General features: G+C 38.1%; 1 protein-coding gene across 2 annotated transcripts; it reads left to right on the top strand.

The window, feature by feature from the left end:
* Positions 1–29: 29 nt before the first annotated feature.
* Positions 30–14,247, top strand: EIF2AK1 (eukaryotic translation initiation factor 2 alpha kinase 1). Of its 2 annotated transcripts, none has more exons than XM_065644516.1 (15): positions 30–591; positions 1,076–1,234; positions 2,998–3,134; positions 3,856–3,887; positions 4,350–4,449; positions 5,251–5,331; positions 5,737–5,837; positions 7,431–7,481; positions 8,199–8,568; positions 9,619–9,730; positions 11,098–11,204; positions 12,634–12,754; positions 12,874–12,953; positions 13,332–13,565; positions 14,060–14,247. In XM_065644516.1, exons 1-15 carry the CDS (start codon positions 495–497, stop codon positions 14,180–14,182), a joined length of 1,905 nt encoding a protein of 634 aa, XP_065500588.1. In that variant the 5' UTR covers positions 30–494; the 3' UTR covers positions 14,183–14,247. The 2 variants fall into 2 exon arrangements, with proteins under 2 accessions (XP_065500588.1, XP_065500587.1); XM_065644515.1 differs by having other exon boundaries at positions 5,737–5,854; positions 7,430–7,481.
* Positions 14,248–14,363: the final 116 nt, after the last annotated feature.

Genomic DNA, 14,363 nt, shown 5'->3' with positions numbered 1-14,363 from the left:
TTGCATCCGGGGCCCGGCGCCGGCCGGGCAAGCGGGCGGGGGGAGGAAAGGAGGCGGCGGCGGCGGCGGGGGGGAGAAGCGAGCTCCTCCGGGTCACACGGGGACCAGCACCGCCCCTGTGCCGCTGCCGGGAGCCGCTAGAGGGGGCTCCGCGACCCCCGGTCAGGGCGAGGGGCCGAAGAGGCTGCGGCGAGCGGGCTCCCGCGGAGCTGAGGGGGCGGCGCGGGCCTGGGGCCCCGCCGGGCGCTTGGCGGGCGATGCGAGGAGCCGCGGCCCCGCGCGGAGGTCAGGGCTCTCGGCCGGCGCCGCTGCGGGAGGGGCCGCCTCAGCTCCCAACCGCCAGGCTGGCGTACGAGCCTCGGCCATAGCCTTCCCGCCCGTCTCTGCCTGCCGGGCCGCCTCTCCGATTTATTCCTCCAGTTCATGTTCTATTGCTCTGCGCTCGAAGAGCGGCCACAAACGCTGGCCCGGAGGCCGGGACCCCAGCGCCCGGCATGTGGCGGGGCGTGTTCCCGCCGAGGGCCGCGGCCCCCCGCGTCCCGCCGCCCGCCATCGAGTTTCCTGAGGAGAGCCCGGAGCCGCGCTTCGACGGTAAGCGGGGCCCGGGGGCAGCCCTGTCCTCCGCGGGAGGTGTAGGGGAGTGACGGCGGGGCCCCGGCTGCTCCCGTTTGGCGGGGTGGGAAGGAGGGTAGAGCCGCCGCCTTCCTCCTTCCTTCCCTTCCCCGTCGCCTCGAGGAAGAGGCAGCGGCGGGGGGTGATGCAAGAGCGGGCAGGCCCTTGGCAGCGGGCGCCGTGCCCCGCGGCCGCTGGAGGAGCTCCCCCTCCCTTGGGGAGAGCCTCGTCCTCTCCGGGTAGCTCATTTTTGTATACGCTTACAAAAATTAGTTCTAATGAGGTTCCTAATTAGTGTCTCAAGCTTCCTGCTCAGTGGCAGCTCGTGTGGTGGCTTTTTGTGAGCCAGGGTTGTGTTGAAGCTGTGTGGGTTCACGTGTGTTTCACTGGTTTTTGGTGTGGGGTTTTGACAAACGGGCGTATACTGAGACGCGAATTCATTTGTCTGACTGTCCTTTTCCAGAATCGGATGTGCCCGCGGAGCTGCGAGTTGCAAACGGGTCGCAAAAGTTTGTGAATTTCACTTCGACCATCCAAAACCAGCTGCTGCTTGTGTCGCTGCTGGAGCATCTCTGCCACATGTACACACACAACCCCGTTCATTCGAGGTGTCTGTTCCGAAGTTAGTAAGAGTATTTCTTTCTTGTCTCTCAAACTGCCTTACTGCAATGTATGCCTGATTCTTCTGTGCAGAATTACAGCGTAGTATCAGTACAAAGCTGTAGGTCTCATCCCATTGGGACATGCGTAATTCTGGGAAGAGGATAAATACCCTGAATCAACTTAATTGGGAAAGAGGACCTGTGTTATTTTTGAAAACAGTAACATTGTTGTAAATTCGAAGATCAGGCAGTTATGTTTCAGTCATGTGAGTTACTTCATGAGAAGGGTAGCAGGGCAATTTGACTGTTAAATTTTATCTAAGAACAAATACAAAAGAGGGATTTAGTAAAAACATTCGTCAAGAAATAGCTATAGCATAGTTTTCACTAGATCTTTCAAAATTATGGTCTGTGAAAATCAGAGTAAATACCTTTATAAGTCCTTTATTTTCCCTTAAAGTCTTTTGATATAATTCGGGGAAATCACATTTTTAGGTGTGAAGTCTTTCTTTTGAAATCTTTCTTTTTGGTATGTGACTTATCTTAGGTATTTTGTTCACTTAAGCACATACTTAATGTGTTTAAGAAACAATCTCCAAGGTTTTTCTCCTTACTATATGAGGTTGTAAAAAATAAAATCTAATATATTGCTTGTACTTAAAATTTAAGCCATTTATAGCAAGTAGTAATAAGAGTGCAGACAACTGTCATTTTTTTCATTCTTGAAGTCTGATGGAGCTACGTAGCCGTGGATGTTACTATTATCTCTATCAAAACTGAAAATATCAGGCAAAAAAACCTGACCAAATTTCTTCTTTTTGGGAGACGAACAAAATACCAACCTGGGCATCTTCCAAAGTATGTAGCTGCTTGGCTTCCCAGGAGGAATGACGTTCTTCCATTGGTGTAGTTTAAACCAGTTTCCCAGGTGGAATAAACCTGATGAATACAGAAAGTACACATTGCAGGATTGTATCTGTTTTGTGGCTTTGGCTAATATACTCATGTTGACACTTGTCCCACTTTTCTGGTGTGTGTGTAACTGTGTCCATAGTGCTTGTGTAGCAAAATTCCTAATTTCTTACAGGTTTACTTCCGATACATTTTATCTACTTTAAACGATAAAGTAATACGCTAATTTTGAAATACTGGTATGTCTCAAAAACCCTCTTATAAGCAAGTTTGGTTTAAGACCTTGGAACTCCTAAACCTTCTAAGTACATTTTTGTAGCATCTTCACAGTTGCGCTCATCTCCAGTATTTGTTAGTTTTTTGTGTGCCACAGCGTTGTTTTACTGCAACAGAGAAAGATGTGTTGCTTTGTGGGGGTGGGAGTGACTTCATTTACAATGAGTATGTGCACAAATGTGTGAGTATGTGAATTGGAAAATCTTGACTTTAGCCATTTTTATTATAAACATGTCCTCGTAGTTATGACTATGCTTTGAATTTCTCTTTTCTCTCATCAAAATTAGTCCAAGAGTAACAAATAAGTGAATGGGTGGATGTTCATATAATTCATCTGCTGAGATAAGGTAGGAGGTGAAGGACATGGCAAAAAACTGTATTATGCAAAGGGATTCCCAAAGAGCAGCTCTAGTTTGGACTTAATTTGTTTTTATTGCTAAGAGTATGGGAAATGGCATGAGGGTAGGAGTAACTATTCCGTTTTTCAGACATGCTACCTTTAAAATAAAGTTTCTCATTTAAAAAACAACAATTGTTTACTTGGTCTTACTGACAGGCTTTATTTAACGTGACCTTTCTCTGTCCATTTGTACAGTACTTCGTCAGGCGTTCACAAGAACGGGGTTGCTCTCCCCTTTTGCCTTCTGTGACGAATTTAGTACTGTAAGACTGCAGCATAATAGAGCCATCACTGAACTAATGAAAGCAGCTAATCGACAAGTACTTAATGGAGTAAGCTTTGTTAAATTTCTTTGGCAACCTCTGCATTAAGGAATTAACACATCATTGTATCCAAGGAAGCTTTTGTTTGGGGGTTCTTTTAGTATTGGATTGGATCTTTTTAATAATTATACAAAATGGGACTGTTTGAGGTGGCATGTTCTGGTTCTGTGGGTGCAAACCAAAGCTTTTGAAGCCAGCAATATTTTGTTCCTTATTAAATAATTTAAAAAAAATTTTTATAAACACAGGCAAGGTATTTTAAGTATTGCTACAGATTTTTTCGACAATGGCCAGACATCCATTTTCAACTTTCAACTGTTCCAGTTGATTACATTAACGCCATTGTATTTATATTAGTGGAGGGCATAATTTGTGTACTGCATAGTGTGCTTCAGGCTGAATCAGACCAGTGTGCTTATCTCACTGCTTGAACTAAGCTAGTTAATTTTGTCTTAAGCATATTTTAGAGCCCTCATTTTATCCTGTTTGCCAGCAGAACTCTAAAAGGGCAGTAATCTCTCCAGCAGAGACACGATAGCAGATTACTGGTGGGATAATAATACTTTAGTTTGGTGAAGCTTTCTGCAGAATGCGAATGACTATCAGTAACCTAATTTTCTCTAAGAACATAGTTGTAGTTTCTATTTTGATTAAGCTGTTCATGCTGGTGTCATGGTAGACCTGTTGTTCTGTATGGCATGTTTTTATGTTGCGTTTTGTTGTTTCATAGGAACTTGATAATGGAGATTCTGATGCAACTGGGTATGTATTCAACGCATTTAGAAATATTAAACTTAACTCCCTCCCTAAAGTTCTGGTCTCCACTGTGAATTTAATTAATACTGCACTTCATATTTTGGCTCTGAAACATAGAAGGAAAAAAACAAGTGAAAATTTCTCCAAACTCTCAAATGGATCTGGTGAAAATTCCCTCTTCAGTACAACTCTTATGATTAGTTGAACCCGTCAGGAAAACAAGATTTATCAGACATAAGATTAAAGAAATCCTCTTAATACTTCTGCTAACACAGGGTGGGTTTGTAGGACCCATGCATGCTGTTGCAGTCTGCTGGTTTTCAGTATTGACTATAGTAATGTCAAAGTATTTTCTTCTTCTTTTCATAATGTAAATAGTATTTCAAAATTGTGTACACCCGTAGCCCATATAATACCTTACTTGTAAATTGTAGCTCTGTTTAATGCAGCTTAACCTTTTTTGATTAGGAAAAAAGAAGTTCTCTTTGAAGCACAGACTTCACGATATGTGAATGAATTTGATGAGATTGCAAGGCTAGGAAAAGGAGGATATGGTAAAGTATACAAGGTATTCTTTACCTTCCATTTATAACTGATCAGTTCATACCTTGTTTTCCTTTGAAATTTAGAGTCGCTGTTTTGACTGTTTATTTTTGTAATAGAAAAATAAAAATACTCATTTTCCAATAGAACAGGTACAAATCTGCACACATGAAGGATGCTGGCGTTTCATTTCAAAAGATGCTTAGTTCTGTTTTTTGTTTGTTGTAAGCAGGATTTATCAGATATTTTACTTTGTGTATTTTGACCCTTTGAAGGTAAGGTGCATGAAAACTCCTTATTTCTTGTGTGAAGTATTGTGATATATTGACTTAAAACTTCCACAGGAGCCGATTAGTCTGCACAGCCCAATTGTGACTGCTTGAAAAAAAGCAGCCTTAATATGAGTGTAAACTGTCCAACCCCATGCTGAATTATATTAAGTACTTGTAGCGTACGGCCAGCCTAAGGTTCCCTGTGTGGTATTTGCATATGTAAATGACAGTTGTGATCTCACAGATCTATTGAGAACCTGTTCAAGCAGTTATCAGGACCTATCGGCATTTTTTTATTGATAGATAGCTGTAAAGCCATGTGTTTCACCTAGAGTGGATTAGATGTTTGCAGTCCTGAAAGAAGGCAAAAGCAGAGTATCCTTATCTTGGACAGCTGGAGCCTAATCCTAGTTTCATCCTCTGATATGGGTGAGAGATTATCTGAATGGGGTGCAGAAATTAATTTTTAGAAAATAGTTGGTTCTAAAGGATTTAATAATTCATTAATCTAAACACATTAACATCTGATTTTGTCCTATTGCAATTGTTTTCAGGTCAGAAACAAGCTAGATGGTCAGTTCTATGCCATTAAAAAAATTAACATTAAGAAAGCTACAAGAAGAGATTGCATGAAGGTATTATTTTTCCTATGTTTCATCTGTTTTAACTCCCTGTCTGCTGTAGCTGGTTCTGATTTAATTTAGTAACACAGTTAATGTTTCCCAAAACAACAAAGACATTCATAACATTTTTAGTGCATTCTGAGTTTCTAAACATTTGAGCCTATCAGTACCTAGTAGAAAAAAATTAAATGAGTGGTATTTAAGTCCATTAAAAGCAGCATATTATTAACTTGAATTGGATCATCTCTGCAACTATAAAAATCATTCTTTGTTTTAAAGCTTCCAAATTTCCTCTATTACTGTAATAATTTTATCTGTTCTTTCTCTCTCAGAAACTGTTATTTTTTTGTTATCTTCTGAGTTAACTAAGCACTCAGAATTAAAGACAGTCATACAGTTTCTTCTTGGTCTTTTTAGGTGCTACGAGAAGTTAAAGTGCTGGCTGGGCTACAGCATCGTAACATTGTAGGCTATCACACTGCTTGGATGGAATATGTTCAAACAGTGCGTCCAAAAGGAAAGGACAGCAGACTGCGTAATTCTTGCTTGCATCCTGCTTATAACCTCTGTCCTGTTATTTAAAGCAGAGTATTACTTCTCTGATAAAATAACTATTTTTTCCCCTCGTTAAAACAACCGAAAAAAAAAAAAAAGGCAAACTATGGGTGACCACCGGGTCTGTGTGTCTCTCTCTGCACTTCAATCTCTTGCCTAATAACTTATCTGTTACTTAATGAAGAATTTGGAGCTGTGGAAGTATTAGCTTCACTTGTAATATGTGAGGAGGATTTTGAAGTTATGTGAATGAAAACCTTTCAACATAAAAAGTAGTGAGTTGACAAGGAGAAGAATGAATAGTGGGGGTGAGCTAGATATTGGGGGAGAAGTGATGAATAGGAGAAAAAAAACCACCACAAATTTGCTACTGTGTTTTGAAATGTCAGAGTTTGTAGCAAAATTAGGATAAATTTCCCACTATGCTTCTTATGTGGAAGAGATTTTCAAAAAAATGAAAGAACCTGGAAATAAACACTTCAATGGCCAAAAAAAGGTCCCTCTTATTTTGCTTTCCACAAGAGAGTTTTTAGATTCGATGAATTGCGTTTCATAGTTCTGAAGCGACAGAGCAATCTGGTTTTTTGGGTATCAGCTACTGTCTGTAACTGTTTAGAATTTGTCTACTTTTATATCATTTTAGACCGTGCTTGCCCCCTTTTTTGTTCTCTTCAGTTTCTCTGTTCTCAACTCTTCCCGCACTTTGTCCTTTGGTCCCTTTGTAACCCTAATCCATTGGTCCCTTTCTTGTCCTTTTCTGAAATGCCTTTAGCAGGCAAATCTTTTGAGCCTTTTTTAGTGGGAGGTTGGCTTATGCTCTATATGATTTTATTGCTTTCCAAGTCAGTGACTTGATGTCCACTCAGCTATAAGCACAAAAGAAAACACATAGGAAGTTCATAGTATAGTAAAACAGACAAGGCTTTTAAACCAATGATACTGAGAATCTTGAAGGATGCAAATTTTTAGCGCTAGGAGTACTTCACGAGGACTTAACGGTGATAATGTAAGTACATAACTAGATCTATAGGTAAGTACTGTGGTAGTTAATGGTTTTCCTTGGCTTACAAGATTGATGTTTCATATTTGCTTCTGTGTGCTAAAACAAACTGCTTTTTCACATAAATATATTATTTTAATGAAAATTATTTCTAAAATATTGGGTGTCTCCAAAACAGCAGCAGGGTGATGCAAAGGATGGTGCGTTATGGAGTTGCTTCTTTAACTGTGTATGATCATATACATTAGAAGCTCTAATTTTGAACAGGCTAACTTCTTAAACGTGAAATCTAGGCAAATATGTAAGAGAGCCCAGTACAACCCTTCCAGTGACCTTGAACAACATGTATTTTCTTTTCAATAAAGAAAAATGAAAAACTTGTTAGGGTTTCTTCTTAGTAGACTAAGAAACACCTTTTGCAGCAGCAGAAATAGAGAAAAAGGTATCTCCAGGTAATGAAGTTCAGTAAGATACTGTAAATTAACATTTAAGCTATAGCAAATATATGCATGCTTTGTTTTGTGAAAAAAATATATTTATCTTTTCATCCAATAGGTAAAACAATAATGGAGTTGCAGCCATTATCTTTGGAGCAGGAGAGTGGCAAGTAAGTATTGTAAATCTCCATTATAACACTTCTTTGGCTTTAACATAAGGCTTTTTTTTTAAAGTAACGTTTAAAGAGTGCAGAATTCAGAATACATTGCACAAGTGCATTTTGCTTCCAAATTATAACAAAAAAAAGTCTTAATTTTCCATGTCATTGTTTATCTTCTGGTTGCGTTAAACTGAAGGATATTACTGGATACTTCTACCTTCTTTGGATCTCTCAGTTTCTGAGTGCCTGAATGTAGTCCTGGGTTTCAAGTTCTGTTCAAAAGTTTTGTGCCAATCAGCAACACTAATTAGTACTGTGGAGTCTCATTAGGGTGATGGGGCCTTCTGTTTCTCAGACGTGTTGATTAGCCCTTTCAATAAGGACATGGAGAAATAATAGTGTAATTTCCTAAGTTTTCCTAAGTTGAAAGGAATGGAGACGCATCACACTTCTGTCCAGGGCACGCCATGACCTGGGACTGTACATCTCTGCGATCTGTCTGGGTCAGCTGTCAGGGTTCCCTGCCCAGGGAAGGTACTAAAAAGGCTGGAGCCCACACTGCCAATTATTTAGTCCTAAAGTTTTATATCAGGAAGCAGCTGAACTCTTGCTCTGGAATGCCATTTGCGATTGGGGAAAAAAAAAAAGTTGTCAGAATGGTGTATGACAAATAAATGGTATAAAACTGTGTACATGTTTTGATTCCTCTCCCTTTGTTATTTTCAGTGATCGCTGTCACATTCAGAGTGTGGAAAGCAGTAGTTCGATTATCTTTGCTGACCTTACTTCACAAGAAAAGAAGTCCTGTGACAGTACCAGTCTTGGAAATCTGGATAGTGAATTAGTGCAGAATATGGATATAAGGAACGATTTTACCAACAGCAATAGTAAAGAGTGTATGAAACCAAATAAATGTGAATTATCCATAGTATTACAAGAAGACTCTCTAAGTAGTGTTAGCAGTCAATCAACTGATGAGAAAAATCATTCAGCACAAGTACTTCATTCTAGTCTTGATCAAGCTGCTAGCACTGGAACTAAGTCCTGCACTGAGGAATGCTCCAAGAATGATGTAGCTCTCTGTGGAGAGTTTGAGGTGAATACTCTTTAAATATACTTAACCGCTGTCTAATTTAATGATGTTTGTAAAGCGGTGTTTGGTAGACAGAGGAATTATTCATAATGAAACATTTTTAAAAATTAAATTACTGTGATTAGAGCCAAAAATACAGGCGATTTTTACTTAAGTGGGTTACACATTTACAAGGAAGATGACCAGAGGAGCTGGCAAAACTCAGCATACAAGAAAGCTTCTATGTGTTAGTTATCTTGCGTCCTTTCAAAGTACCTACATGAATAAAAAGTACTGCTGCTGCATTAAAAAAAAAAAAAAATCAAACTTGAAAATCGTCAGCATTCCGTAATGATGGCTAATTCAGATATTACTGAAGGAAGTCTCTAGGTATGTGATATGGTGCCCATACATGGTAGGATTACCCATGAAAAAGAGAGAAGCAGATTTGGGCAGGGAATCACCACTCTGCCCATGCTTCTATTAATGAAACTTCCTTGGCATTCATACCGCTGAAATGTTTCGTATGACACAGCCAGTTCCGGAATGCTTCAAGCTTTTGCCATCAGTTGGAGTCTCCTCTTGCAAGAAATCCAGGATTTTAAAGGTGTTTGCTTGAGTTGTCTAGGTTATCAAATGAAATAGTACATTATCAGAAACTGAGTATGAAGTTACATATTCATGTTAATAAATCATAAAATTCAATATCAAGAGGTTGCATTTTTAGCTATTTTATATTAATTTGCACTTTTGCTAAGCCAGAATGAACCTCTGTTCAGTATGTCTAGAAGCTCTTAAAGTTTTGAATATCAAGGTGTGTAGCTGGCTGTTGTGGTAGCTCTTATCATATAACAATTGTTAACATTTGAGGAAAAGGCAAAAATAAATCCAAAACTAGACAGCGTTGTTGCATCTGCTTCTTGAATGCAGTAGATTAGTAATACTATATGCAATGTCATTTTGATATCTAACTATTTAGTTTAAAATATATATATATTAGCTTTAAAGAAAATAACTAAGGAAATACTGTTCATATTACAGTGGCAAAATCATAGACTATTATTTTTCTGTTAGGTGGAATATCATTTGATGCTTCATATACAAATGCAACTATGTGAAATATCCTTGTGGGATTGGATTGTTGACCGTAATAAAAGATGCAACGAGAAAACAGAGGAAACTTCCAGTAAGATTCATCACCATCTTAAAAATTTACTTATTTATTTTAAAGCAAATACTTCTTTTTTCATAATTGCCTGATTTTATGTTTTACTTCAGGAGCTTATAATACGGATCTTCTTCATGGGATCCTTTATTCAGTTAATCAAATAACAGCTAGTATTGAGTCTTTGACTGATAGATGTTGGCAAAAGAGATTTAAGTTCATGAGTTTTAGACAGTTCTTAAAAAAAGAATTAATGTATGCCGGAGGCATAGTTAAGCTTGTTCCTAAGAATCAAAACTCCTATGCAGGCTAATTTATCATCAGTCTAAAGGATCTAACATTGCTTGAGTGGCCAGAGGAGTTCTCATGCCCTGTTAACAAGCCATCTTCAATAATTGGTAATATTTGGAAGAACAAGTGTAATGCTCTTAAAGCATTACAGATGTGTTCCTTTCTCTGGAGTGGCTGCATAAAAGAAGCATGTGCTTAATAGATTTTAAGACTGTATGACTAATGTTTAATCTTAGTTTTAATCACTGTTAAGATAAATCTGTTGTTCTCTTCAGTCATGGAGTCAGGTTTACCAGCTACCCATCAGCTGACTTCCACTAATCTCTCTTGTAATCGTAGCGGTTTTGCTTTCATAAGCTAAACGATGATGTTCCTGGTCAAGGAATGACAGAATTCCCAGGGTGATTGACCTTGCAAAGTGCCGTTTTCACACATTTTCACAGGCGATGGGAGGAAAGGTGAATGCTGTCATAGGATAGATATTAAAAACCCGAAACCCAAGTAGGAGTAAATGGTGGGTGTTCAAAGTAGCAAAGACATGTTAGGTCTGCATCATTAGAATAAGAAGACAATGTAGTTTAACATAATAATAATATGGGAAATGGTAAAGACAATTAGATGGTAAGTTTGTTTAGGACAGCTACAGCCAGAGGAGATTTGGGAATTTCAGAGTGTAGCACAACAGCAGCATTAGGATCCAAAAAGGAAGGGTGCAAATCAATTCAGAAAACCTGTCGTTGTGTAAATTATCTGGAACTGTATTTTTCATTCTAATTCAGCACTTACTTAGAATTAAAGGATTTGTTAAATTCATAATCAAATAACTATCTGATGAGGCTTGGAGGAATGATTTCAGGCAGACATATGTTCATGTCCCTTGAACTCTCCTTTTTGGAGTTTTGAGGTTAGTGACTTTTTGCTGTTTCAAAAATACTATCTTAAGAGAAGCGTGGGAAGTGCCATTTTTAAACTATTCTCATTCTATTAAAAATTTCATCCACATCATAAATAAACAGAATTCAACAAGATGTACCACCATAAGCTTAAAAAACTCAGTAAAATTAGTTGAAATAATTTAGATTTTGAATTGTTTTAAGGTCCATACCATCTTGTGGATGCCCGTTGGACAATGAAAATTTTTGAAGAGCTACTGGAAGGAGTGTGCTATATCCACAGCATGGGAGTGATGCATCGAGACATTAAAGTAAGTTCAATGAATTATTACTAGAGGTTGAAGAAAACAAAGATAACTTACATTATGAGAGAATTAAAGCAACTTCATAGCTAAATTTGAGATGACCTGGGCTCTTAAGAATTTAGTTGTGTTACACAATGAAAAAATACATTGTCTCCTCTATACCAGTGTATGTGGGTACCTTCCCTCTTTTGTTCATTTTTTAAAAAACGTAACATTTCCTAATCTAAAGGTATTTTTAATCACAAATTATAATCTTGATCAGGAGGTCAGTGAGGTGTACGGGTCCTTCCAGGCACTTGCTGTGTCACTGACAGGATCATCAGCTAGCAAAGCTTTAGCAGTGCCACTGTCATCTTCTATTATTACTTCTTATAGCTCTTCATGGTGTTAATTTTATTTCCTCTGCCCACAGGACAACACAGTGGCAGGCAGACTGGCTCCTTTGATTATGTTGCTCATAGACAAGGGAATTGTAATTTTTGGAGTGATAATCCGTAATCAGAAATAGAGGATTTGGAATCTCGCACTTGAACAATGTCATTCTTTGAGGTGTTGCAGATTGTCTGGTTCTGGTGTAGCTTTGAAGTAACTGCATTATTCAGTGCAACATTTTAAAAGTACTATAAAACCACCAAAAGTTTAAGAATGGGGAAAAAAAAAAGGCTTAAGTTGCCTTTGCTTTTCTTGCTAGTGCTAATTTCTATTTAGTAAGGAAGAAACCTGTACTAAGCAAGAATGCTTTCACTTCTCATCCAAACATACCTAAGCTCAAGAAACTTTGTGATATAGATTGAGTAAAACCAGTAATTTCATATTATGTTTTCTTTTATCTGGCAAGTATGTCTTTTTTTCTAGATACATAATGCTAGCATTTCTCCTCGTTAGCCGTCCTAAAGCCAAAATATATGGATAAAGCTATTTCAGTTTTTCCGGTTAGTGGTCTCAAGTCTCCCATCACTTTTTTTTTCATAGCAACTTTCCAAAACTAAGTAGCATGTTACAGCTCTGCTTACCATATAGAGAAGTATATTTTGTTTCACGTTGTGTCTAGCCCAGAGATGATATTTAGTCCTCCTTCCTGTGACATCTATAGTCAAATTTGCTGTCTGCTTTTGCCTATTCCTGTTAACATTACTCTTACGCAAATTTCCCATTTTCTGCTGAAAAAAGTACTATATCTTTCCACTAAATCTTTGGGGTTTCTGTTAATGCTTTTCTTCCTTTTTTCTAGACCCTTCATATGTGGTCTATCTGCTCAAATGGTGTTGCTAACACATAATTTGGTATCAGCTATGACTATTTTTTTGTCTCTCACTAATGAAAGTGTTAAATAATAATTCTTATACCTGCGAAACACTGGAATTTATAGACTTTGAAACAGCTGAAATTTCACATTTTGTTACATAGATAGATTTTGTACTGTCTTGTTTTGTAGCCCAGAAATATCTTCCTACATGGATCAGACCATCATGTGAAAATAGGAGACTTTGGATTAGCCTGCAAAGATCTTCTTTGGGATGATGCAGACCAGTGGTTTAAGACAGAAAGAATAAATGGTAAGAGAAAAAGAGCTTAGTGGGGTTTCTATGATATTACAACCATTAAATATTTAATTCTTAAGTGAAACGGTAACAATGTGACACTAACTAAGCAAGTCTAAATTGCCTTTTTAAAGGACTGACGCATACTTCAGGTGTGGGGACTTGCCTCTATGCTTCACCAGAACAACTGCAGGGATCTCACTATGATTTCAAGGTAAGGAGTGGGTTTTTTTTCCTGTTAACACATGATGATAGATAATAAGAATAAAACAAGTCTTTCAGTAGGTAAATACATAATATTTGGTAAATACATAAAATATTGCTCCTACTCTTAATGGTTTTGTTGAAACATGGATTTCAGCTTTGCCTTCTAGTCTGCTACTAATGCAAAAATTGTGTTTCTAAGGCAATTCTGAAGAGTCTATATAGATTTGAATTAGTGTTCCTTTAGTAGGGTCTTGATACTTTTCACATCATCATGAAACTTGTCATGAAACTTTTTCATATTGTGGATTTTTTATGAGAAAAAGAAATCTAGTAAGTAATAAAAAATACCAGTTATCCCAGAACTTTTTCTTCATCCCATTACTAGTCAGACATGTACAGCATGGGTGTTATCCTGCTAGAACTCTTCCAACCGTTTGGAACAGAAATGGAAAGGACCGAAGTTCTTACACATTTAAGGAATGGCCAAATTCCTCATGCTTTCTACAAAAAATGGCCAGTTCAAGCCAAGTATGTTAAACTCCTCACCAGTCAGAGATCTACAGAAAGACCAGCTGCTGCTCAGCTTCGTGAAAGTGAACTATTTCATACCACAGAACATGTAAGTTATGTCACTAACCTCAACCTTTACAAGACAAAGAAATATAAACCAAAAATGCAGTTTCCCTGCCTGTATTACGGGGTCTTTGTTTTGTTTTTAAGAGGATTGTGTGATTTGAGATGCTTTTTTTTTTCCTGATTACACTGTAGTCATGTTTCTGGTGAAATGAGATAAATAGTCATTAAGTATAGGTAATTTTATGGAGACTGGACAGTTGATTTACATACAGCTTGAGGCATTTTTATGTGTCAGAAAAGCTTTTGAAGCTTTTCATCAGCTCTGCAGAATCTTTTTATTGATTTTTTTTTTTTTTTTTTTTTCCCTTTCCTTGCCCCATCTTTTTGTTTGTGGATTAAGTTGTAGTATGAAATACACAGAAGAGCTGTGCTGCTGCAGAATGTGTCTGTAGTGGATTGCAAACACAATTCAAAAGAGGTTAGTAAGGCTTTATCCTTGCCTGTCTATAAATGAAGTAAACTGACTCTCATTTTCAGGTTATTTCTAACCTACAACAGAAGGTGAGACAACAAGAGGAAGAAATAGAGAAACTGAAAGAGAGAATAAGACTGCTTTCTGAAGAACACGATGAACATGCAAGACTAGGTTCTCCTGTTTAAGTACTGGAAGAACTAACCTCTATTGTATGCTAAGTTATATAAAATGTTTCTTTTTTACAGAAAAATATGTTAATGCATTTTTATTTTCCTGTCTATTCTTTAAAAGTATTCATCTTTTTGGCTTAGTTCAGAAGTCTTGCAGTCAACAGAAAGGACTCATGCTGCACTGAGCCTCGGTACC

This window comes from Caloenas nicobarica, chromosome 14 (genome assembly GCF_036013445.1).
Source record: "Caloenas nicobarica isolate bCalNic1 chromosome 14, bCalNic1.hap1, whole genome shotgun sequence".
NCBI lineage: Eukaryota > Metazoa > Chordata > Aves > Columbiformes > Columbidae > Caloenas > Caloenas nicobarica.
Note: the sequence above shows the minus strand (reverse complement) of the source record. Positions and strands in the feature narration are given on the sequence as shown.